At 38.3% G+C, this 26,912-nt stretch overlaps 1 protein-coding gene across 8 annotated transcripts in view; it reads left to right on the top strand.

Annotated features, from left to right (window-relative positions):
- The window catches only part of erbin (erbb2 interacting protein), a 132,352-nt gene that overhangs the window by 46,388 nt on the left and 59,052 nt on the right, over positions 1-26,912 (top strand). For all 8 annotated transcript variants that reach the window (XM_088909898.1, XM_088909896.1, XM_088909901.1 and 5 more), the window contains 2 exons: positions 14,290-14,487; positions 17,096-17,213. In XM_088909898.1, the coding sequence (XP_088766024.1) occupies positions 14,299-14,487; positions 17,096-17,213 (307 nt within the window). In that variant the 5' untranslated portion in view covers positions 14,290-14,298. The remainder of the gene's footprint in view (positions 1-14,289; positions 14,488-17,095; positions 17,214-26,912) is intronic.

Here is a 26,912-nt window from a genome sequence, read left to right as displayed (position 1 = left end):
TCAAATAATTTTTTTTCTTGTACAGAAAATGTAAATTCCATCATTCTGGGCACCATTCTTTTGTAAGGCAGGTTGTGCTGTCCTATTGAACAGCAGGGTATCTGCAGTTCTCCATACTTCTGAAGATTTTGTTGTACTTTTCTGTAATACCATGCAAGCTGCTTGCTATGAGGAAATCACTTCACTCTCTGTACTGCTGCTTAGCAGTACTGTGCTGTTTGTGTGCCTCACAGGAAACCACTCTGTGTTGTCATGGCGGATTTGAAATTTGCCCATCGTCACTGTTGTGTCAGCACTGTCTGGAAGTACAGCTTGCTACCTGAAAACAGTACCTAAAATGTATCTCGGCTTTATGACTCAGTAGGTGTAGGGTTGGCTGTGGTGTCCCAGTCTGGCTAGTGGTTAACATTTACTGGTAAAGTAAACTGGAGTTGTTCATTTAGTCTTTTTAGTGCCCTTGTTAGAATAATCTGAGACTTGATTATTTAATATAAGTATTACTATAATATATAGTGGCCTTTTCATGGGAATTAGCTACATGGTGTCTTTTAAGTACCAGAGTGACTGCAGTAAAAGACATTGTCATGCCACTAGTGAAAAATGAGACATTTATTTTTGCTTAATACCCTCTATTTTCATTTTTTCTAATTTGTTTCTGCTTATTTTGTTAATGGGTAATTGTGCAATTTGGAAAACAACTGGTCTGTGAATAAAGCTAATTGAAGCTCTCTAGATATTATTGATGCTTCTGTGATTTAAACAGCTGTTTAGTAGTCTGAGGATTTTGATTATTTCAAAACAAAGGAGGCTTTCAAGATAGACATCTACTGCAGAAGATGCCAGAGACAAACTGCACTGATATTCATTTAAGAGGCTCAATATCTCCATCAATGAAGAATATGCCAGCTGAAGAGTTCACACATTTAATATGTGTTTTTGTCAGATCACAATCATTTTCTGTTTAGTTACTAGAATGAATCTATGTAAAACAATTTATACGTTCTTACATTGAAGGTCTAGTGAAGGTGTTTTACTGCTGTGACACTGATTTATGTCAGCTTTGGACTGTACAGTTTACTAATGATCCATTTCACACAGGGATGCATCTGATTTTCAGAGGGATTATTTTACCCCTCTAAAAAAAAAAAAATTGCATAAAGCCTTGTTTCCAATGTCTGGAGATACCCAACAATATAAAAGCATGTTCTTATGCCACCTGAAAATTATAGTGTAAACTAGTAATTGTGTATTTTGCTGAAAAAAACATTGTGGCTATCAACATCGGAAAAAAAAAGTTCTCCAGTCGTTTTATTACAAAATTGGTTGTTTGATTTGTATCTACATCTTGTATTTGTAGCTGGGTAAAAAGTGTTGAACGTGGGCAATTGTAATTTGTGGGATAACTAGCAGGCAGTTCTAAGAGATGTAGTTTTTGAATTAAATCATGCTGCTGTTCTTTGCTGTTTGTGCTTTTCAACCAGCTACTTGTTTACACTTGACACCTTAAAATAATTTTCACAATATCAGTAACTTCATCAGCCTGAATTGAGAGACATAAGCAAGTGTGGTACATTTAGACAATGTCTTCGGGTACACTTTTAGTAAAGGGTGATTTCTTGAGTGGTACCTCTCTGTGCTTTGACTTCACGGTATTCATCCCCAGCATTCAATTTCATTCAGTTTTTAATTCTTCCTCCAATATTGATCATACTTTTATTTTTGTGAAGGCGAGGAAGATAGACAGCATGGTGTCCCGTGATCTGAATAATTATAAACTCAAAGTAATCCATAGCAAACCTTGTTAGTCCGTTTTCAGTAACGGAGTGAATGTTCAATAATAGTTGTGAAGCTCTTATGGTGATGATGTGACTCTTGTATTGAAAACCTCCCCAGAGACCTTTGCCGAAACATTGTGTCTCTTTTGCCATAGTGCTCAGTGTTTTTATCTTGTCCCCAAGCTACCCCATTCTTATTCAGATGGAAAAGGCACTTTGCTTAGGAAAACAAAGGTATTTTAAGTCCATCTTCTCTAAAGTACAGATTCTTCTGTATTGATTCCAAAAGTGTCATTTCTCTTTCTCCAGAAAGGCCAGGAGTAAGTGTTGTCTTGTTGACACCCTTCTGTTGCTTTGTTTTCCTGTCTGCTTGACGAGTTTCTCAGTTAAGGCCTGCATCACTGGCAGGAGGACACGCACCTTGTAACATCGAACATAAGCCTGAGCTGTGGAGGCTTCAGTGCCTGACTGAATGAGGTCAGCCTGTGAAAAGCCAGGGTTACATTAGATAAAGCAGAGAGCTGCTAACATGTTATTCTTGGAGCGCAGGGGCTTCATCTGTGACCAAACATTTTGACCAGGGGCTGAGGGCATTTTTACGAAAGGAAATTGTGCAGAGATGTGATATTTGATAGATCTTTGATGACGCTGGCATGGCTCACAGGACATTCAAAGACATAATATAGATTTTTCCATGTCTGGTCATATGAGACAAATGTGAAACGAGGACAACACTGCAGAAGTCTTAAACTAGAGCTATGTCGAATGAGCTCATTACTTGCAGAATGGCTTTCCTTCCCACCCCCTCTGTCTCATGTTCCAAGAAAACAATGTACAATTCATATGCAAATATGCAAACGCAGATGGTAAACTCTTCAGGGGCAATCTGAAAATCTTGCAGTGCAAAACACCACCACCCAGTAAATCTTTGAGCAGGATTTTCCAAGCACCGCCCCCACTGTGGTAACAGGAGAAGTTCAGCAGGTGAACAACTGTAAAACCCTATCTCTTTCTGAATTATTAAAAAGGTGTGGACCGCATGGTCAGTGCCAATAATGGGAACTACTTTTGTCTTCCAGATAGATGGGGGGGAGGCGGTGAAAATTAAACCAGACAGAATGTTCTTGCCAGCAAGCTGCTTGCATGACTTTTTAATTTGATACCCCTGATGAGAACTGGCCAGGACGTTTCATATGCTTCTTACAGAAATCTGCATATGAGTAGGGAATTTAAGAATTGGTTATCCGTTCCAAAGTCACTCTCAGCCTGTTATTGTTTCTTTTGACTTGGCGCAGGCAAGGAATCTCCGCTTATTGACAAGCCTGGTGGGAGTCATGTCTGTGAACTAGAAGATTTATTGTCCAGTCTGAAAAGTTTCTTTGCTAGGAATTATGTGTGGTGTTAGCTGATGCTGTGAGTGCGCAGTGAGATGTATATAGTGTGTGAGTGTCTATGCCGGAAGATATCTGTATTTAAATGGAGGTTTGCTTACATTTTGTTAGATTTTATTCCGCTCAGATCTTCATTAAGCTGAAAGGTAACCTTCAGTTTATTTTTTTGTAATTTCTGTTCCCTAACTCCTTTTTTTTTGTTTGAGCCTCTTAAGATTTTTCTTTACAGAATTATATCTTTTTAAATCACATTTGGGCTTGTAATACAGGATACAAATAGTTAATATTGCTTATTTAATCAAATACTGAAAGGTAATCTTCACACACAGACCCACCTGAATTACTAGTGCAGCTGTAAATGCTTCGATGTTTGTTCATGTTTTTATCGTTTTTGTTGAAATATTCAACAGTGAACTTTTTATGTCCTCTAATTGTAAATTCTTGTAAAATGAGATTGGCCTTGGATTCTAAAGTTTATCAGCATTCTGTATGCAGGATGTACAGGATCATGTTGACTGACTAAAACACTGACTTAATTCCAGAGGGCAGAAGTTGTCCATTTACACTTGTAGACTCTATTATTTATTAATTGAGGAGAATCATTTAACATGGAATTAACCGGATAAAATGCGACACCTGGGTTGAACTCTGGTTTAAGGACACCTGAAACTTTGACATGGCCTATTTCTGGCAAATGGTTTTGACCTATGTAATGTTGAAGTCTGAGTTTTTGCTGAACCTAATTAATAAAACTGTTCTCTGTCTGAGCACAGAGTCTCAATTCTTAGCATATTAACTTGCTGGTCATCCAGGTTTGGCACTTTGGTGCCTTGCAGGAGAGTCCTGTGAAGCTACTGCTCAGAGGATAGGAAGGTGTTGGGTAATTTCTTGTGTGTAATATACATGAATAAAGTAGGACTTTAGAATTCAGTATCTTGTTGCAAGTCGGTGTAGTCTCCACTTTGTCATTTTCTCATGAAGTACATGGGTGATAAGGTGTAGGCACATAAAAGTATTTGTCATTGAATGATTGCATCTCTATCTGCACAGTATAACGCAGCCAGTTCTGTTTAAGAGAACTGCCTTTCAATACAAATATATAGGTAGTTTCTAGAAAATGTGCAGAAGGATCTAGTATAAGTTTACAGTATTTTTGAATACTGTAAGACCTCTCACATTCCTGCACTTCTTACTGGATAGATTATGGATCAAGTAGTATTTCTATACTGCAAGGAAGTCACTCACTCATCTGATTCTGTTGGTTAAACTAGAAGTAGTTACATCTTCTGTACGTTTTCTACATCTTTACTCTGTGTTGACAGTAACTGGTTAGGCTATGTAACAATTCAACCCAATAGACTTCTTCAGAATTAAAAGTCAAACACGAATGGGTACCAGTGGGAACCTGAGAATTTAAAACATAGACAGGAAGCAGATATTTTACACAAAGGATTATGGGGGTCTGGTGTAAGCTACCAGCCATGTTGTTGAAGTTGAGATCCTTAGTTCATTCAGGAGTTAGCTGGATAAGATCCTCAGATCATTTGGCTACCAGCAACCAGTGAGCTGAACAACCATCTCCCATTTCTAGCCTTCCTTCTGGCAGTTATTTTAAAAGCCTTTTTATCTTCATGATTTGTATGAGTCTACTGAATTCTAAAATGTTATGAAGGGCAAAAAAAACTATTAAGAGTGGAAAGAGAAATTTAATCTGAAATTTGATGAAGCGTCATTGCAAATACAAGGAAAATAATGACAAAATGTAGTAACAGGAGAATGTGTTTTATTGTTATGAAGTCAGGTGATTTTTTTCCAAATAACACTGATAGTTTATGTGGCAGCAGAACCCTAACATCTGTATTACAGGTTGCTGTGCTAGTCACAATGTCATAACCTTCCTTTAAAAAAATCTCCTTCCTTTACTTTTTTAATGCCAAATGGATGATTATAACAGATTCAGGTGTTAATTTCATTTGTCAGTTTAAATGGCACAGCAAGCCTTTTCTCAAAACATTAATACAGGTGTAACCTTTAAACAGTAAATCTGTGTATGATTAGTCCCACATAGAGAGGTTTCTCTTTTTAAGTGTGAGGAAAACCTTTTGTCCATAGATAAAAACATTACATCTGAATTCCACTTGACTGTGTTCTTAGGAATATGTTTTGATCTAGCTATTGGCTGCTGATAAAGGTTTTCAAGCTCACTGGCCTTGACCTAGGCTTAAACCTCTAGTTTCTTTTATTGTAGTTTACTTTTTTTGGATGGAGAACTTGGTGAGTTAGTACAGAGGAGTGCTGGAGTTCCTGGTTTCAGATGCCCGATTCTCAGACTCTTAGAAGCTGACTCAGAGTCTGCCTGTGGCAATCCCCGCGTGAGAGCCTGGTGAAAAGTCTTTTACAAAGAGCAACCAAATGCTAAAAATGTGACTTTTTAATCAATTCCATTTGAATTCTTTTGCAGTAACCCATATGTATGTTTACTTGATAAGAAAAAGAGAAGTTGGTCTGAGTTTGTAATGTAATTATATATGAATAGTTGATTTCTGGAGGAGTTTATGTCTACTGCATGGTACATCGCACATTATGTTCCTTATCATGTAAATGATCATGAATAGCTTTTTGTTGTACAGTTTTACCTTGAGAGAGAGTTAATTTGAAGATATTTTATTCACCTTGTCCATATGTTTACAATTTTGGGCAGATATTCCCAGAATTAATTTGGTATTAACCAATTTTAATTCCATGGTATAATTCCTTTGAACCTAGCTATGCTTTTTCAAGCTTTCAGAAAGGCACATTAAATATTTTTTTTTGTAATTTCACAGTTTTAACTACACAGAGCCTCTAAATTAACTCCTTCGGTATTGTTTTAAGGATTTGCAATTCCTTTCTTACTGAACTGTTGCTTGATGTACTGAGTAGTTTTCAATATGACCAGAAATTAGGGACCTGTGTACTATTAGTAATGAAAGTCATAGTTCATTGGTAGGGTTTAAAAACATGTCAAGCATAATTTCCCAGTTGTATAAATGTGTACAAATATAGTCACTTTGGATAAAAGCATCAGCCAAATAAATAATTAAAGAAAAACAGATGGCCACTTCCAGTCATCACTTACTTTGTGCTATGCTCTGTCAACCAAGGATTTCACAAACTAGGGATAAGACCTCACACAGTACATACTGTTTAATTGATTCTCCAATCGGTTTCTGGATTTGAGCAAAATGGGTTCCATTTCATGCCTTGTCAGATGGTATACCAGTGGCGAATAAGACTGTCATGCCACTGTGTCCTGTACAAGGATTCCTATAGGCTTCTCTGGGAACCTGGGAAACATCCTTTGTAACTCAAAGTCACGTTTCAGAGGTCTCGGTCTGGGAGAAATCCAACTAGTGCTGAGGGAATGATCTGTTACTACTCCACACTCAACCTGTGCCTCAGCCTTCAAAGATTGCCATTTGGCATTTTCCTTACTTTTGCAACTAGTGACTGTAGAGATATCTTTCTCTGGGTTGTATGGCAACCTTGTGTTTACTTTTATATTGTTTCTGAATTCATAAACTACTGAAATGTTTAACAGTTTTAATCCCACTATAGGCTGGTTGGATGTAATGTTTAGGAATGTACGGTATAAAGTAATTGTTAGAAATCTGCTGTTTATCACAATCAAAATGTCACATTCTGCCTGAAATAAATATTTAGGAATTTCACTGTAGTAAAAGGTTTGAGGTTTACCTGAATAGATGTTAAATTAATAGCCATGGGGAGGGGGGAAGCAGTCTGTAGCAGAAAACTGTGATTTTGTTTTCTCTCTGAAGCTATCGCCCTGTACCTTTTTTACTGAACGTATTGCTTTAGATGTGTCTTTTCAAATAATATTTTAGATTTATTTTAAATCATATGAAGATATTTTTTAAATAATATTGAGTTCTTTACAGAGTGCATTATAATGCCCTGACTTTCTCCAGAGATTCAGCACTAATACAGTGCCTGGGTGCTGTATGCCAGGTAGGAAGCATTCCTCTCTGAACTGTTTTGCTTGCGTTTAGACTCAGCATTACAAATAATTTAGAATCCCCTATAGACAATATGCATATGTTTATGACTTACGGACAGTTTTCTGAGAACTGTATATGTTAAAATGATCATTTAAGTATTCGGTTATGTAAGCAAATAATGGTGAGGGATAATACTTGCACCATTAACTGGTAAGTTACGTTGTATCTTCGTCAGCAGAGACGCAATGAAGCCCTGCCAACAGTAGTCATGGAAAAGGCAGTGACCTGTGGGATTTGCCATCCGACAGGAAGGGCTGCCTGGGATCAGTATGGAAGGAAAGGCAATAAAGCAGAGCTGCTCAGAACTACTTTAACCCTTCATCTACTTACCAAGGCATTTTACGATCCTTGTTTTTCTACCAGGAAGTGTATAAATAGTTGAACTGGTTGTTTTCCAAAGCAATATTAAATATCCAAGATGCAAGAACTTGTTTGTCATTTGTTTTTTGCTATTGCTTGTGATGTTCATTTTTTTTTGCTATCAAATGCTTTGTTACCTACTGTAGATACACGCAGTACAGCAAAAAAAAAACTTCGGGTGTTTAAAAAACAAGAAAAAATAGAGTTTTTTCACTTTTAAGAATATTGTTTGAATTTGTTTGATCTGGAGCATAAAATAACTGAAAAGTAGGCTTGCAAACTTTTGAGAGAGGTTATAAATGAGACCTTCTTGCAAAGAAAGTATGTAACAATTGGCAAGATACAAAATTGCTAGTATATCATGAGAAGTATTTGTCATCCAGTACTCCAGTCCTCTGGGAAAAGTCACAAATGCTTCCAGAAAATGAGCAGAAACAACATAGCTAAAGTATTCGGGCTTCTCCAACCTACCAGTTTAACTGGTTTTGAGGTACATGTGGCCTCATAAGCAGAAGGCTGTGTTTACTAGAGGATGTTACCTCAGCTGCAGCATCTGAGCTGTTTTTGCTCAGTGCAGCAGCACCAGAGCCTTTGCTGCTGTTAATTAGGCCCCGGAAGGGCTATAGCTGTTGAGTAAGTCAGCCTCCTCACAGTGAGTAAATTAAGAGCAATGCAGTATGTTGACCAGAGATCTGTCCCATTAGTGGCCCTTAAAATGATAACCTTGTGTCAACATTTCCTTTATGTTGCTGTGTTATGTGGTAGTCCCTTCAGACCATGGTGACTGATTTTACACTGGAACAGCAAAATAAAAGGATAATAAAACGGTGTACCCACAGCCAGCGAGAAACTCTGCAGACCAGATCTCCTGCCCCAGAGCCAGCTGATAAACACGTTTACCTAAAGGTGGTTGTTGTGGCAGTGAGTAGGCAGCCTGAGTACTGCTGCAGGGGACCCAGGATTTAGACAGGTCATGCAACCACCCAGCTCTGAACCTTCTCCTGGTTTGCACTTCTTCTACCTTAAAGCTTTCTGTCATAATGCTAAACTGCCTTTCCTGTTTTTTTTTCTTTTACTTCACAGGGTATTTTCTCTCTCTCTCTCAAACCCTCCACTGTTTCGCAAAAACCAACCGAGAATATGTAATTTTATGTTAAGTTACTGCATTATTCATCATGTCCTTGTAAAAAAAAAACTAAAAATTTTAACAGTATTTTAAAGTCCAGATGGCTTTTCACTTCCCTGTGCTTTATTGAGACGCTCAGGCTCAGATGCGAGATTTATCTGTGTTCGGTAGCTTTGCTACTGCAGCTGATATTAAAGAACCCAGGAGATTTTTAACATGACAGTTGACTTTGTGTGATAACTTACTTTATGACAAGTGGCAACTGACTTTATTCAGCTTCTATTTTGTAATGGAATGAATATTAAAATGTATAGAATGGTATCCTACATTAAAAAAAATCATCTTTATTGACTATGTCAAGTGTGTTTTTTGTAATTTTTAATACTGGGATCTAAGGAGCTAATACACAAAAGATTAAGCAATAAACTTCATAATGATAACACCATAGTTAAAATGCACCTTATTGCAAAAGACCCTTTCATGAAGGAGGACCTAAATTCAGAATACTGTCTTCACGCTTCACCTAAATCTTGGGCAGAACCTTTTGCAGTAGAAAGTTGAAAATAAATAGCTGAATGTTAAGTGGCTGATTTGGGATTTTATCCAGGTAATTTCCTGGCTTTTGGTAATTTGCTATAAAGAAATTAGATTCTCCTTCCTAAAGGTTGCTTGTACATTAAATGGAGTACATTTGTTAAAATTGCTGCTGAGTCGCCCACATTCAATACATTGAATCTGCTTAAGAGGCAAAAGACTTCAGATATTTGCTTTGTGCTTTTCTAAACAACTGAAATGATGTTCACCACAGCTAATACTTTCAGTGGATAGGAAAAAGGTTACAATAAACTAAGGAATGTCTCTTTGTTTGGAAAAACATGCTTGAAGCGTTGTTGGATGTAAGGCTTATAATACTGTCTTTGAGTGTTTACTAAAATGGACGCTTTTAGTTTTAGAATTGGAAAATCTGCACAGAACAGAACCTTCTCATTGTTGCCAAACACTGCATTGTCCTGGGCTTGTCTTTGCTGTTTAATGATGTCAAAGGCCACCCAACATAAGACAAATATTTATCAAAATGAATAATTCTGCCTAGTGTAACATGAAAGTGGCATTTTGAAGAACAGTTCATCTTCTCTGAACAAAGTAGAACTTCCTTTTGCTACAATTTCACTACCCATTTTGGTCTCCCAACTACGTGCTGTTTTAAAAGATTTTTATACATTTGAAACCTTGTTTTTTTCACGTGGGTAACAAGGATGTACTGTAGGCTTTTGTCTTTTATAAATAGTGGTGTTAAATCCAAAATCCAAATCAAATACAAGAATACGGCAAGTTTTTAACTGTTTAACCTGGTCTTGGCAGAGTGGAGATGGTTGTAAGAGAGCTGAACTTCTGACCTTGCGTGACTGTTGTGATGCTATAAAAGTAGAAATTTGCAACTGTGTCTTGTGGTCTAAGTGCTGAGCTGGTGGTGTTGCAGCCTGGCTGTGTGTGTGACGCAGTTCCTTTGAAATTAGCTGTCCCCTGAACGGTCCTAAAACCTGTGTGTTGCAAACTATTGCAGTAGTACAATACCCCCCATTTTGCTAAAAACAGACATCTTTAACCACAGTGATTTAAAATTTTAAATTTAGCTATTTTGGTGCTTTTACTTTTCTTGTTATAAGCTTGAATATAGGTCAAAAAGAGGACACCATGAATGCTGTCAACTGGCGATGCCTCAGAACATTATTTTTGTAAATATTTTTGTATATTGTTCATTTAATTTCAACCAGCAAGCACATAGGGATTGTTCTCCCTAGAGAATGTTTTTCTAGTCCATGTAAAACGCCTTCAAAATGCATTGAGCTGCTAATCGCAGACTTTCCAGGTTAATTGCTTGAAAAGGTACGCACTTTTTTAACAACTTGGATATTATAGACATTCCAGCAGAACTATAGATTTATCCGTGGCATTCATTCCCTGTCAAGAATCTTTCCTGGGTGCAACAGCATGATACTTGAAACGCTGGGTCCTTGTTCCAAACATACAGCAAAATGAAGGGACTTGCAGTAAGATTCCCAAATCTGTTGTTGCGTGGTCATGAGAGTTGTACTGTGTTCAAATTGATTCCCTTATTGTCAGTACAAGAAAAATGCGAAATGCTGAAGTACCAGCATAATGTTAATACCCCAGTTCTACTTACAATTCTGACAGAAATGGGACGTGCAGTAAACATGGTTTACTGATTCATATATCTTTCGGAACATTGCATATTGGAGGCATTGAAGTCTTGTGTAAATATGCGTGGAGCTGCATGAAACTAAGCAATTATTCATTACTGTTCTGATCAATTTCGATCTTCTGTGATGCTTTCACTACGTGGCTCTTACTATTTCTGAGCCTTAAAAAAATTGTGCAGTTCTTTTCTTCAAATCTCACTGTAGGTTTAAATTATTCAACAGCTTCTTTAATTGCTGGTTTGATTCTTATTGCAAGGATAAGCTGAGATTGTTTCAGGGAATGGCCCGATGAGATCCTTGGATCAATAATCTAGTAATCAAGCCAACCTCTTCTAGGTTGTAACCTTTCCGATGGTCTTATAATAAATGTAATGAGCCTTTTTTTCCTTTGGCAAAAAACGGGAAAAAGCTATATTAAAGTGAAAGAATATTTGACTTGGGTGGAACGGTGGTACAGTGGTTAGCATTGCTGCCGCATAACACCGGGGCCCTGGGTTCTGTTCCTGGGATGCAGTCCGTGTGGAGTTTCCTGCCTTTTACTCCCGTGGAGTGCACGGTTCAAAGACGTACTGTTAGGATAACGGGCTTCTGGGAAGATTGGCCCTGTGACGGACTGGCATCCTGTCCAGGGTGTACCCTGCCTTGCTACTGTTGCTTCCTGGGACAGGTTCAGACTGCCCCATGAACCTGCACTGGCTAAAGCAGTTACAAAATGGATGGAAAAACAGATGCAATATTTGACTATTCCTTTGTGATAGTACGAGAAATGTCTTACTTTCTGAGCAAAGCAGAATGCACAAAGTGAAAACGATGGTTTAGCTGTAATCAAGCTGTGTTCCCCTTTATTGATGTTCACATACTGTATATTCATTTTCATTCAAAATTCAAGGCCATGCAAGGGTTTTGTTTTTCGCTATTTTTTTTTTCATGCCGAGTAGAGCATGGCTTTTGTTTAATTTCATGGTCGTGCTATTCTGCTGCATGAAAAACCATCAGCAGTGGACCTAAAACGAACAGTTCTCTAGACTTAGTCTCAAGCACCTGTTTAATTGCATCCATTGAAAAGAAAAAATGATGTGCCCTAGATACACTGTAGTTTGTTTTATGGCACAAAATCTCTGGGCGCTTCATCAAGACAGTCTTAATGTAAGAGGGCGTAGCCAGCCCCAGCTGGTTTTTCATCCAAACTGAGCGGAAATCAGTTCTGTTAGCATAGTACCTCACTGTCACCACAATTCAGAGCCCTATAGTTTCATAGAATATCCCATAAGAAGTTATTGGCCTCTTTTGTATTTTTAAGGTAAATAACATATACAGGTGACTCTGAAACCAGCAATTACAATAACAAAAAGGTGTATCTAACTAAACCTGCCTGAGGAATATCAGATACACATGGGAAGAATTATTAGCAATAACTTTCATTCAGTTATTCATATGGGTGAGTCACAACATGGTACAATTTTTAGGGACATTACCTAATATAATCTGCTTTGTATTATTTGACTAGATTTAGTTATGTAGTTCATTTTATGACTGTTAATAAGGTTGCTTTTTATTTGTGATATTTAAGCCACGTCTGCCATCTCTTAGCTGTATTACCACTTTGGGTGAGGTACTGGGAAACAGCCATGCGCTGTGATAATGTTCATAATATTGAATGGGTTGGACTCGAATGCTGTCACAGCCTTTCATCACTTAAGAGCATCAAATTGTACTCTTTCCAGTACACTGTTACATTAGTACAAAACGGGGATTATTAAATATAAAAGATTTCTGTTTCTAAATAAGTTTCATTTGCAGCTTTCCTTAACTGTTGCTCCGCAGTTCTTACAGTTGGTGCAGTACAAATTGGAATGGGTTGGGTAGCTAACAGATAGAAATTGGAAACTATAAGGATTAAAAAACAGGCACTTTATTAGCAGAAAATTAAGGACAAGCAAACCAATTTGTCTGTAATATAACATATTTACACATAAGCAGTTTTCTCTAGTGTGATTCCTTTCATCTGATCAATCTTTGCCTCATCTTACCTTTTATATTTTCTTTGAAACTCTCTCCCTGATGATGGAGAGGAAACCAGTATTGTGACTGACTGTCATTCTGAAAGTGCAGATGATTTTCTTCAAAAAGGGTAAGAAGAAAGCACAGGTTGAATGGTGCCTGAAATGGATCCCATAAATGCAGGGAGGAACAGGTGTTTACTCTGTCTGAACTCATGCAAGTGCATTGGATAGTTTTCACACATGTGCATATGTTAGCAAGTCAAGTGGACTGTGACATTCTCTTAACCACTGTTTGTGTGTCTTGCAGCTTTCCTCCTCTAGTTGTTTTCAGTAAATGCTCAAATGTTAAAAGTTACTGCATTTGGTAACTCTATCACAGGCTTTTTCAGCGCTCAGGAGCACACCTGAGTCCTGTAGAACAGGTTGAAGCTGCTGATCCAAGTTAATACTGATAGAGGATGTCTCTAGAGTTCGTCTTCCTAAACAGCTCTGCTCCATGCCCAGAGAGAAATCCTTTTCAGTTCTGGAGAATTTGGTTTTTTTGGGGGAGAGTTTTGGGGGATACGTTAATTGTACCTTCTTGTGCTGTGATGGTCCTAGGGACAGATTTGCTTTCCAAGTTGAACTTGCCGAGATCTCATCATAACCTTAAAAAAAGTTGGGGTTCCTTTCAGGAATTGTTGTTTTTGGGGTATTTTAGACAATCCTCAGTTTGACTAGGAATTTGTGGTTGATGCCATGATTTTGTCTGGGTAGAGCAGTAATGGTCAAGTGGTGGAGATATAAATCACTTCAGTAAACATTGCACCTGTGGGGGTGTTATTTTCATGGTTTTGTTAGTAGGATTCTTGAAGGGCCTGCTGTTTCTAATATTGGATTGTTAGGAATAGTATTCTGTGATTTCCTATGTTAAATATTTAACTTAGTATCTCTGCAGCTCACACTTGCGTCACTGATAAAGGAAAGTGGTTAACAAAACTTCCTGCTCAGACTTGCGTTCACAACAAGAAGTAAAGCAGGTTTCAAAGCTCTTTTTGATAGAATAAAATCTGGCTTTGCTGCAGAAATCATTTTACACTACATTTAATGCTCACCGTGGACGGAAAAAAATCCTTTTACTGAAAATGTACAAATCGCACGTGCACGAAGAAGCTGTTTATTCTAGAATTGTTTTCCTTGCGCGACGCTGTCGCTTGTTTTATAAACCTGCTTCCTTGGCTGCGTTGCCTTTGTGCGTGCTGAGGGTCTGAGGGTAACAGATAAGGTGCGTGTAGCCTCTTGACTGTTTCAAAGCTGTAGATAACTATCAACTGGGTGCACCCCCGCCCTCACCGTGCCCTTCTCCTCCCCGCAGTGCCTGACGATGTCGACGAAGAGGAGCTTGTTTGTGCGGCTGGTGCCGTGCCGCTGCCTGCGAGGGGAGGAGGAGTCCGTCACGGCGCTGGACTACTCCCACTGCAGCCTGGAACAGGTGCCTAAGGAGATCTTCAACTATGAGAAGACCTTGGAGGAGCTGTACTTAGATGCCAACCAGATTGAGGAGCTGCCCAAGGTAACTCCGAACATTAACAGTTTTGCGAGATGAGGCCACCTGGTCCAGCTAACTTGTTTAGTTGTTAGTAACTCAACAATTGTCAGAACGCCAGCTAGCCCTTTCTTGAAAAAAGCCAGGGTATCAGGCTTTCAGGGTTCCAGACTCCCAACAGTACTTTTTAAAAAAGCACATCCTTTTCCCACTTTTAAACTCACTTCCGCTTAACTTGGGTGTTTTTCAGGACTTCAGCAAAAAGTATGTAGGTTGAAGAACAATACAACCTTTAAATAAAGCAGTACTTTTTAATGTAACTTTAATATAATACCACCAAAGACATTAATATAATGTCACCAAAGACAAAGCAAAACAAAAATCCCTTTTCGTTAACTTTGCTACTTTTGAACTTCTTCTGCAAGTTCAAATCCTGAAGTAAAAAGCCTTACTATATTAAAGAAAACACTACAAAATGGCAGTTATATAACACTAATATCTGTGATGTTAATATGAACCTTCTGCCTGTCTCTGTTATTCAGAACCTTATACAGAAGGCTAAGCTACCAGACTTAAATGTTGTGAGCTCTATTCTGTGCTTGGCGTTTTGTTGGAAATATATTACATGGTGTGTCATAGGTTGTTTATTTCAATATGGTAGCACTCTTTTTCTTTAGTGAATCAGAATCACATCCTGAATGAAAAGATCTTTAAGGATATATGTTATTTTTCAATTTCCTTTGTTAAAATGTCAAGGAAAATAAAGCACAACTCCATTTTTCTTTGTCAGGACAGTGCTGGAATAACAGCCATTAAATCCATTAATTGTGTAAAGCTAAAAGTAAGGATAAGATAGGCAAAGCAAATATTTGTTTGACAGCTTCTGCAGCTTTGAGAAAGATACTTCAGTTTGAACTTGAATCTTATCAGTTGACACCTTAAGGCCCTAAACAAACATGTTAAAAGCAGTGCATGTTTAGGTGAGTACATTCAGTAGTACACAGAGTCTGCTAAGTGCTTTTTATTTTATTTTTCTTAGCTTACAAATATCCATTTTCATTTCGAAATTATATTTCTGGAAGCACTTTCATTACCCATCATTCATTTGCCAGCTGTGTTTTTGTAAAAATTCCCGTGAATCTACAGGACAGAAAGAACCTTCACTTCTTAAATCCAGTACAGTAGTGAATTAAGTCTCAATGCAAACATGTTTCAGTAATACAGCCTTCTAGATGTAGAAGCTTTTTTAAAATAAAAAAGATCACAAGCCACTTTGATTGTGGTCATTTTGATGTTGATATTACCATGTTAATGTAGTTTGAATATTATGAAGACATTTTAAAGTCAGTGATTTCAAGGTCTTCTATTCTGAGCTGTGATGGATCATGCATTTACAGCAGGCAAGTGAGAAAACATTTATAGATTCCCATGTTACCATTTCAAAGACGTCAAATAAGAGTGGCTTCAGCACCATGCTGGGTGGTCTGGGGATAAGTGTGAAATCTGTACATTGAAATTCTGCATTCAGCGTCCTTAGGGAGACTGACCTCTGTTATGAAAGGATACTTTGCAAGGTGGTTCTCACCACCAGGTTGGTTTTCTTTGAATTTTAATTGCAGTTCATGCATATAGATTTAATCAGTGAGCCAGTATATTATTTGGAAACTAGTTCTCTGCATTTCTGTTGAAAGTACTACATGCATGTGTATAGTGAACTACAGACATATTGGGAAAGCAAAGTAAATATTATTTTAACTTTACAACTTGTGTCTGGGATCATATTAATGTGAATAAGTTCAATATGATATAGGCCTAGTTTTTTGGTATTTCCATGCATACATTTGGTCATATTAGGACAAAACCATGCTTTGTGTTCAATCCTTTGATGTCAAGTGATTGTAAGAAGTGGGGCTCATTCACATTCAAGTACATTGTAGAGTTTAAAAGTCAGTTTTTGGTTCCATATACCCTTTATGAAATAGCTGCAAGAAGTCTGTAACTCATAGAGCTCATCTGATTCTTTGTGTATTCAGTTGTAAAGCTTTGCTGCAGCTACTTGAGGGGTCCAGACTTCAGATATTTGCAGCATGTTAAATGCTGCTCAAAGTGCTTTAAATGTACAGTTTGCCAGATAAATCTGGAAGTTGACAGTCTATGATTTTCCACTTTTTTCCCCCCAATGAACTCATTCATTGCACTGGCCATATGCTTTGGGTCTTTGTCACACTGTATTGTGGTGACAAATTAAAAGGCCATAGTAACAATTGTACTTAGCAGGCCCAAAACCTTTGAAGTGCACATTGCCTATATATATGGATGTTAGTGCCAAAAACTTTTGTGTCTTTGAAATGCTTACTGAGTGTGTAAACCTAGAAAACCATGTTTGTTTGTTTTGAAGTACAACAAGAAATTGACATGTTTTGAGTTATCAGCTTACCTGATGTATACGTTGATTTACTAGTGTAGCAAGTAAACGTTTCGGTAGAAATTCATTGACTGTAATACATGATTAGAAGTGAAGATATGAATGAAAGTGGTTGCGTATTGCTCGTTTTTCATTAGAATTCTGCCTTCTGTATATTGTATTCCATATTTAACACATTTTAAATGGTTTTGTCTTTTTTCTTCTCAACAGCAACTTTTCAACCTCCAGTCGCTTCATAGACTGAGTCTGCCAGATAACGACTTAACTGCGTTGCCAGCATCCATCGCAAACCTCATTAATCTCAGGGAGCTTGATGTCAGCAAGAACAGTAAGCAGAGCAGCCCCTTTGTTTAAGTATTCACTTCTGGACTAGCTCATTCCAAAGGCTGGTCAATTCACATTGTACTCTTTGTGGAAGATGATGCAGCAACACTTGGAAAATAATTTCCTTACTTTTCCAAAATACTGCGGCCACAGTTTCAAAGTTGACTGAGTATTACATCGGGTGTTTTTGGGGTGAAGACTGCTGGTGGCGGGGTCCACAGGTTGCCATGTGTTACTAATCGCGGTCACTGGCCAGGAGCCTGCTGAGCGATATATTGAGTTGTGTCCGTTCGCACTCTTGTCACTGAACCTCCGCTGTTAGTATTCCAGATTAGCAGTGTGGAAGGCAGTGAATGATGTAGAGATGCTCTGGTCTCCAGAGGCCACACTTTATCGGCTGTCCTTTTCTTCCTTGACCTAACCATGGACAGAAAAAGAGAAATGCAGTCTATGACTATAAATATCAAAACCTAGTGCTGGTCCATTGAGACATTTTGCCTATTGCTATGATTCACCTCCATTTTCCTCCCAGCTACAGTTATAACTCATTTTTCAGTAATAGGTATCTGGTTGCTTCAGAGTCTTTCAGCGCCTTATTTGAACTCTGTCCAAAGGAAGAAGTCGAATGCTTTCATAATGTCTTCATGAGCAGCAGTGAATAGAGCTCTAGACTTGTAATGTGATGGCTATGGGTTGAAATCCCACATGCAGCAATGTTGTACCCTTCACTCAGATTGGAGAGTACATACTTACACTTACAGGTTGCATTGTGACCTGTTTATTTGGTCAAATACTTCCTGTAACAAAACTGCCTCGGAGCCTTAGGACCCTATAGGTTAAAGCTGCAGGACTCCCTTTGGCTGACATCAGGGTGGCACGGTGACATGGGAGTTAGTGCTTCTAACTCAGCTCTTGGGTCCTTGGTTTAATTCTGTACTGGGAGTACTGGGAGACTTGGTTTGACATCTGTCTAGAGTGCACATGTTCTCTTGGGTTTCCATGGGATGCTCTGGTTTTCTCCTCCCTGGGGTGTGTGTGTTGTCTCGTGTTTGGGGTGCAGTCCTAGCTCAGGCCTTAGGCTCTCATCTTTGTTATAGTTATGGGTTGTTTTGTCTGATTTGCCTTTAGTCACAAACCTTGTTAAGATGTTAACATAAAGATGAAGCGTTCTTTCTTTACAAGGCTACAATAATTGAAACGAGTAATATTAACAATGCTCTGGATCTTTTAAGGAAAATTCTAGAAATGTCTAGACTGTTTCAGGATTCTAGCACTAATGGTATTAGTGGAGTAGTTAATTATTCCCTGGAGCTGCTGCGGAGGTCCAGGCTGAACTGTCTTTTAGCCCACTATGTTACCCTAGAACTGTCACTCTCCATCATGCTCACTGTAGCCCAGTAGTTCCAAATGAAAAGCAGAAAGGATGGATGTTTTAGTGTTTGAGAGAGCGTGGGCACAACCTTTTAGTTTTTCCCCCCTTTCTTTGACTATTGTTAATTGTCTTTAATTTGTTATTGTTTTGCACATTTAAACATATACCTCTTTTGGAGGAACTTGCAATTCCCTTTTTGTTGGAAAGGGTATGGCAGTGGTTTTCAGTATGAGGAACTCAGAACATTTGTATTTGTTCAAGATGGCTTTATATCAAAGGTACTACAACTTGGAAAGTTACGGAGAGGTAAATTTACTTCTGGTACAAATAGGACTGACTGCTTCAAAATAAAAAAAGGCCTTAGTGAGGTTTCCATGCTCCTTGCAGAAGTACTTTTATGAAAAAAAAGCAGAAATCTACATAATAAACAGTAACATGGTACACTTTTGTTTTAAACTGCAGATGTGCATTTGATATTGTGCCAGCACTGTATAACCTACAGGTGATTATGAACTACAGGTGAAACTACCGGCTTATTTGCCTGCAGTGTAATGGTTTTATAGTTCTGAGTGATGTGTGGGGTGTTTTTGCCAATTTGCTTAATAAAAGCTATTCAAATGAAAAACTGTAAGCTGTGGTTTGGTTAGATGTGTTCAACATGATTAGTAATCCTTTCACTTTAGCCAGGATATCCAGTGCTGGAGATATTTACAGTATTTGTCATTTTTTGGGGGAAGGTGGGGGTACAGGGCTAAATTCCCACCTACTTTTCTGAAAGTGAGGTCGGCATTGTTTTCTATCTTTTGTGTGCCACTGGCATTGCATTGACAAGGAGATAAATAGCACACAAGAACATAAGGAAGGGACAGCAAACGAGAACTAGTCTGTGTGGTGGTTATGAGTTAATTAATCCAAGGATCTCATCCAGCTGCTTCTCGAAAGAAGCCAGAGTATCAGTGTTACGTCCCAGTGTGTGGTCTATGTGTGTTTTTGTTATGCTCCACACTTCTGACTTTGATTGTTCTTCCTCCCCCATTGGTCCATCATTACACCACTGTTTCCATATGACATCATCTTCAGTTAGCTTCTTGACCAATCACAACTCATCTTATTCAGTATAAAACATGGAGGCTTTCAGAAGGAAGGGGCCTTTCGTTTGACTTCGGTCCCGCTGGGCTTGGTTTTTGCTTCGCTTCGCTTTGCTTTTGGTTTTGCTTCGGCTTTGTTGGTTTGTTGTTTTGCTTTGTGTGTGGGTGTTTTCGTATTGCTTCGGCTTTGTTGTTTTGTTGGTTTCTGTTTGTCTCTTTGTACTTTTGTTTGTTTGTGTTATCCTTATTTTGCCATTACCTTGCCCAAACTTGTTATTGTATCAACCTCTGTGTTCTTTTGTACCCTGTTACTTGTCTACTCTCGTTTGTATTCGTAGTTCACTTGTGTATTTGTGTGAACTTTTGTGTATAGAGTTAGCTCAGGTTGTTGGGTACATTTTGCACACACGTAGTTGATTCTTGTATTAGTCACACTAGTTTATTACGGGTGAGTGCCGTTTGTCTTGTATGGTTATGGGTAGTCAGTGGAGGTTAGCTAGGGTGTTGAAGACGCTGAAGATCGTGTGTTTCGGGTTTTCTTTTGCAGTCAGGATAGCTTTTCCTCACTTTCTTAGCTAGCTCCATGTTGTTTGTTATTTTCTTTTCTTTGGCACCACTCTAGTTCCCTTACCCTGTGTGTTGTTGTGTCTTATTTCATACCAGTCACTTATTCAACTTAAAATCATCACTTTTTGAACCAACCCTTGTTATCACGCGTCCTAGTCCCTCACCAGAACCCACCTGCATCCAAAAATTATCCTAAATGTTACACCCCTTTACCCCTAGACACTTGGGGTCGTAACAATTGGCTTCAACAACATGGCCGGGTATCTTGTTCCATACTCCCACCACACTTTAGGGTTAAGAACTGCCTCCCTTTATCATTTTTAAATGCACTTTCCTTGCAGTTTCCTTGTGCCCTCTGGTTCACTGTTCATTCTGAAAAAATCTGTTGCATTGACTTTGATGTTGAATACATGTGTCAGGTTCCACCAATCTTGTCTTTTCAGGAGTGAAAAGGTTAACTTCTTTCAGCTTGTCGATACAGGAGATCCCCTTAAGCGCCAGAATGTATCAGGTTGCTCTTTCCTGGACTGAGTCTAGAGGAACAGTACCTTTGTTTTATAACACGATGACCAAAATTGTACACATTTTTATAAGTGAGGCGTTAATAGTGAATTATACAACTTTAACATAAGATCCCTTGATATAAATTCTATGATCTTAACTGTCCTAGCATTTTGATTGTCTTTTTAATTGCTTCCTTGCATCTGGAAGATGATAAATGATGTCCTTTTTTTATAAGTAGCCTCTTCTTGCTCAGCATTTCCCATTTTGTATTTAAAGTTTACATTTATACTGCATAGAAAGCCTTGTCTGCACTTGTCTCTATTAAACTGCATCTGCCGGTTGTTTGCTCGGTGATGGATTTTATCTAATGTATGGAGTATGTCCTCTTGGATTCCCTTAAAAGCTCAGAATGCTGTTCTGTGCTCTTAATTTGTCTTACTTGCATTTCTGTAATGTTATTCCCATTCTGGTTAAGATCAGTGTCATAACATTTAGATAGTTTTCAAAGAAACTAGTTTTAAATGTTTTTAAATCATTTTAAATATTTTTTAATTTGGCTTTCAAATTCAGATTCAGTCATCTGTAGTTTAGGTACATTGTCTGAGCCAGCTTTGTTCCCAGAACGTTTATTTCATATAAAGTTTTAAAATCCTCCTGATCTGCCCATCTAAAAAGCTTCTTTTGATAATCCCAGCCCAGGAGATGCTCAAATGGTTGTTTTACCCTTTAATTGTTTAAATTTCCTTTTTATTTCTGCCTTTTCATTCATTGCAATACATCTTCCAGTGACCTTGACCTTCTTTGTCTTCCTAAAGTGGTGTAATCGCTCAATATTCAGGTTCATTGTAGGATATGTATTGTGACAAATGTACAGGTCTAAGGCATTTTATTCAGCACAGAATGGTCTCATAATTGTATGCTAGTTTTAATTTGTATGGGAATAATTTATAATCAAATCTCTGAAATTATGTAAAGCAAGACAAGTAAACATAATTTGTTCCTGCAAGTGAAAGAGTGAATGGTAATTAACATCTTATTTGCCAGACTCTGCGTCAGTTGTAAATTACTCATGCCTGCACATTTGAGATTGATGGTCTGTTCTGTGCTTTGAACAACTGGCCTTTGACTGTTTGTCTTTCAGTTTTAACACAGAATTATGTTTATTGCACACTGAAGAGTCAGTATGAAAAATACATTAAAAATACATATGAATTGTATATTTTATATTTTATAAAATTACAGAATCACAATCGAGCTGTATGCATTATCCCACATTGTTGACTTTGGATGGTTTTCAATAAATTGATCTTGCTGTAGTGTAAAAGCATCCTAGTCACCCTTTGCTGAGCATCTTTGTGAGAGAATTAGCTGATTTTATCTGAATGTCCTTCTTCCTGGTTTGTTTAACGGTAGGAACGATCAAAGGCTTGATTTTATTTAAAATCCACTAATAAAATTCTGACCTTTTAGTCCCATCTGTTCCACTATAGACAGTGGCTGTACAGTAAGCAGTAAGCATGGAACAGTACTTATATAGGCATGTTCCATAGGGGCGAAACTCTTGAAACAGTCTAGCTTAATGGGTAACTTAGTGTTGGACAATAAATTATTATCCTGTTTAATTTATAAACCTGTGTGGTCTCTAGAGCAGCACAGTTCCATAGTGTTGAATTACAATTAATCTGTCCCTCTTTTTTTTAAGAAAAAGTAGTTTTTGAAAGCAGTGTCTGGACTGAATGTTTAGTGTCCTATCACCAGAGTATATGTTGTGTGTTGAGATTTTTACCACTGTATTAGCGTATTAAAATATAACAATGGCCACTTTTGTGGGTCTAATAATATTAGCTTTTGGCATTTTGAGCTTCCATTTAGTTGCTCTGTAAAGGTTGTTCAGGGCCACGTAGTGCTGAAAACAGTCTCATTCCTCAATTAAAATATTTTACCGCAAACAGCTGTGCAAGAAGTACTTGTTTAACAGCAAACCAAAACCAACATTAAAATTTCATCCATGCCTACAGATGCCAGATATGCATTGCAAATGATCTTCTAGCACTTAATAGTGTTTAGGTTTATTTCTTGGTTTTCACTCAGGTCTCAAGCATGGAAATGATTGAAGACTCTAAGCGTACAAGGCAAAGTTTTCTCAATGTTTATTATAAGTTCATGAACTGAAATTCTGTTTTAAATAATATTGGCAGTGAAGCTCAAAAATCCAGTGCAAAATGGATCAGATAGTAACTCTACCTGTTCTGATAGTCGTCACCACACCTGGTGTGGTAGTGAAAAGCTTGGGCTGATGTTTGCTTTGGAGGACAGAAGACAAAAGTCCTTTCTTCTTCTCCTGCCCCGCTAACTGGTGCTGTTTCTGCTGCTTATCAAATTCTTGTCTATTATTTTCCAAAGCCTAATCAGAATTATATCCTAAAACCAGTAGCTCTTGCGTCACAGCTGCCTCTTGTAGATGCAGAACATCTTGCCAGTTTAGTGTGTATTCCAGTGTTCACTAGCAGCCGCATGCTGCCACTGAAGACTTCCAGCAAATGCCAGTTCATCTCTCATTTTTCAGAAAGAACTATAAGCGATGAATGTATTTCAGTTGAAACTCGCAAACGTCTCCGAGATTAATCCTCAGTTTAAAATACTCAAGGAATCTTTGTGAAAGCCACTACAAAGACTACTAGCAGAGTATAAATTGTGCCGGAGAACCTAGAATGACCACGAGTCTTTTGAAGTGGGCTGGTTTAGGTTCAAAACTACTTTTTGTGTTGGTCAGTTCTAAAATATATTTTGCACAGACATCTGCATTAGTGCATATTATCCCTTATTTTTCCATCATAAGCTGGGTGAAGGTCCAGACTTAACAAACAACACTAAAGTTGATCTTTAATCGTATTATTCTGTGTTATTCTGTTAATTATAATAATTATTTCTAATAAGATTGTTAGCAATTTTGACTAGTTAATCCCCCTCATAAAGAAGAGTCAGATTACTGAAGTCTGAATGTAAAGAAATGATGACATAATGTATCAGTTGCGCTTAGGAAATAGTTGACAGAGATTCAGCAGTGGGCTTCATACATTGCATAAATGCAATACTTTGTTGCCATCTGGGCTATCATTAATCTTGGAAAGGTTGTACAAGACCTATTCTTTGCTGGAATAGTTAATAACAATTAACTGTCTAATTGCAAAGAATACTGAAAACCAGTGTACAGGTGGTGAACAAAAAATGGAATTATGGAACAGCTTCTACCTCCAGGCAATAAGACTGCTAAATAGCCAACCTGCAGCTTCTTCAGCAAGTCACCCATAATGGCTACATGGACATACAGTTTTCAAAAAAGCCTAACATGGCTCTCGACAATCTTAACAATTTTCGCCCCATCTTCAACTTACCCTTTCTTTCTAAAATTCTGGAATGTGCTGTCACACTTCAGTTACATAACCACCTCATGACAAACAACCATTTTGAACCCCTCCAATCTGGCTTCCGCCAACTTCACAGCACAGAAACTGCCCTGGTCAAAGTCACCAATGATCTTCTAATAGCTTCTGATTCTGGTTCTCTTTCTATACTCATCCTTGTTGATCTCAGTGCTGCTTTTGACACTGTTGACCATGACATCTTGCTTTCTCATCTTGAGACTGTGTTTGGAGTTTCTAACACTGCTCTCAAATGGTTCAAATCTTACCTCACTGATCGCTGTCACTTTGTCTCTCTTAATGGGTACAGGTCTGAAATTGGTCTTGTTAAGTCTGGTGTCCCTCAGGGCTCAATACTGGGCCCCTTGCTCTTCAGCATTTACATGTTCCCTCTTGGTCAGCTTTTAAGATCACATTGCCTCAGCTTTCATTTTTACGCTGATGATACTCAAATATACATCCATACCAAACCTGACACTGACGTGGCTGTCTCTATTCTATCTAATTGCATCTCTGACATAAAAATTTGGATGACTCAAAACTTCCTTCATCTCAACTGCGACAAGACTGAAGTCATGCTTATTGGTACCCCCCATCAACTTCGTAAAGCCAGTCCTGTAATCCTTTCTGTAGATGGCTCTGTACTTGAGCTTCAATCAAAATTGAAAAACCTTGGGGTTAAATTCGATTCTGGCTAAACATTCGACCCACATGTGCAGCATACTGTCAAAACATCTTTTCTTCACCTTAGAAATATCGCAAGACTATGCCCTATGCTATCATTAACTGTGGCTAAAAAGCTGATCAACACATTTGTATTCTCTCGAATTGACTACTGTAATACTCTACTCGCAGGGGTATCAAAATCTACTCTGAACAAACTGCAGTACGTCCAAAATTCAGCAGCCAGAATCCTGACCAGGTCTAGTGCAAGTGTTCACATTACTCCTGTCCTGGAGTCCTTGCACTGGCTTCCTGTCAAATTCCGTGTAGACTTTAAAATCCTCATGCTCACCTATAAGGCTCTGCATGGCTTGGCACCTCAGTACCTGTCTGAACTATTATCGCCCTACTCCCCACCTCGCAACCTCCGCTCTTCAAATTCTGCCCTCCTTACTGTCCCCCAAGCCCGTCTACATTGTATGGGTGACAGGGCCTTCTCCTGTTACGCCCCCAAGCTCTGGAACTCTTTGCCCAAGGATATCAGAGAGTCACCCTCTCTAAACTCCTTCAAATCCAGACTCAAAACCCTCTTCTTCAGAAAAGCCTTTACTTAACTGGTTCCATTCTTCACCCCTCTGCTCTTCTTAGTACCACCATCCACGGTCTCCCCTATATTGTAATTGTGTCTGATCTTGTGTATTCTCCTTATTTATTGTTATACTCTTCTTATTTATTGTTATTGCCATCCTGTAAAGCGCTTTGAGAAGCCACCTTTAAAGGCGCTAAGGAGATATTTTGTCTTATTTTATTCAGTTTCTCTTGCATTATTATCTATTATTATGTAACCTTATTTTTATAACCTTAATTTAGTGATTTTTATCCCCCCCCCCCCTCCAAAGAGTTAGTAGAAAAGACATTTCATCGCCAGCTACTACTGCTGCATGCACAATTGTTGTGCATTTGATAAATAAACTGATTGATTGATTGATTGATTGATTGATTGATTGATACATGAGGGACACCAAACTGAGCAGTGGTGACAGGGTCAGATAAATCATGCTTCATCATATTCTTGACATACAAATGAGTGCACTTGTGGTGCTGATCTAAACAACAGGCACATTTTCCATGGTTTAGGTGCACTCATTCCCATAGAAGGCAAAGTTAATGCTAATCACTGCTTAATGGTACTGAGCAACAGTCTTCACTCTGTGTTGCAGCATTTCTTTCCTAGTGGAAGTTCTACTTTCCAGAATATCAATGCCCCCATCTACAAGTATGTATGGTTGGCCAGTGGTTTGATGTTGGCCTTCTTGGTCACAGGGTCTGAGCCCAGTCTAGCATTTATGGGATATTCTGGATTGATGTCTGGAACAGATATCTTACTTTCATCATCCAGGAGTGTTTCTTACCCACTTCATTACTTTGTAAGTAAATTCTTCACAAGGTATGTTAACGTAAGATAGACTGCAAAGGAATTAGGGCCATCTGGCTCATGTTGCCGTTTACTGGCAAAGTACATTTTAAAACCTTGTTCAACCATGTTGCATGAAATGAAATATCAGAAATAGCACCAGACTACGTCTTATTTAGTTGCTAACTATTGCTAAAAAGCTGGGAAACACTTTAGTTTTTTCTTTGATTGACTACTGTAATGCTCTACTCGCTGGTGTATCTAAATCAATATTGAACACACTACAGTAGGTGCCAAATTTGGCAGTCGGAATCCTGACCAGGTCTAGTGCAAGTGATCACATTACTCCTATCCTGGAGTCATTGCACTGGCTTCCTGTCCGGTTTCGTGTCGACTTCAAAATCCTCATGCTCACCTACAAGGCTCTGCATGGCTTGGCACTTGTCTGAGTTATTATTGTCACTCCTCATAACCTTTGCTTGTCTAGTTCTGGTCTCCTGTCTGTTCCCCAAGCCTGTCTACACACTGTGGGTAACAAGGCATTCTCCTGTTATGCCTCAAAACTCTGGAACTCTATCCCTTAAGATATCAGACATTCAGAGTTCTTTCAAATCTAGACTCAAAACCCTTTTAGAAGGGCTTTTATTTAACATTCTGTGTGCCTCTTGGTTTT

Source organism: Atractosteus spatula, chromosome 3 (genome assembly GCF_055471065.1).
Source record: "Atractosteus spatula isolate fAtrSpa1 chromosome 3, fAtrSpa1.hap1, whole genome shotgun sequence".
NCBI classification, from domain to species: Eukaryota; Metazoa; Chordata; class Actinopteri; order Semionotiformes; family Lepisosteidae; genus Atractosteus; species Atractosteus spatula.
This window is presented reverse-complemented; position numbering and strand designations above follow the sequence as displayed.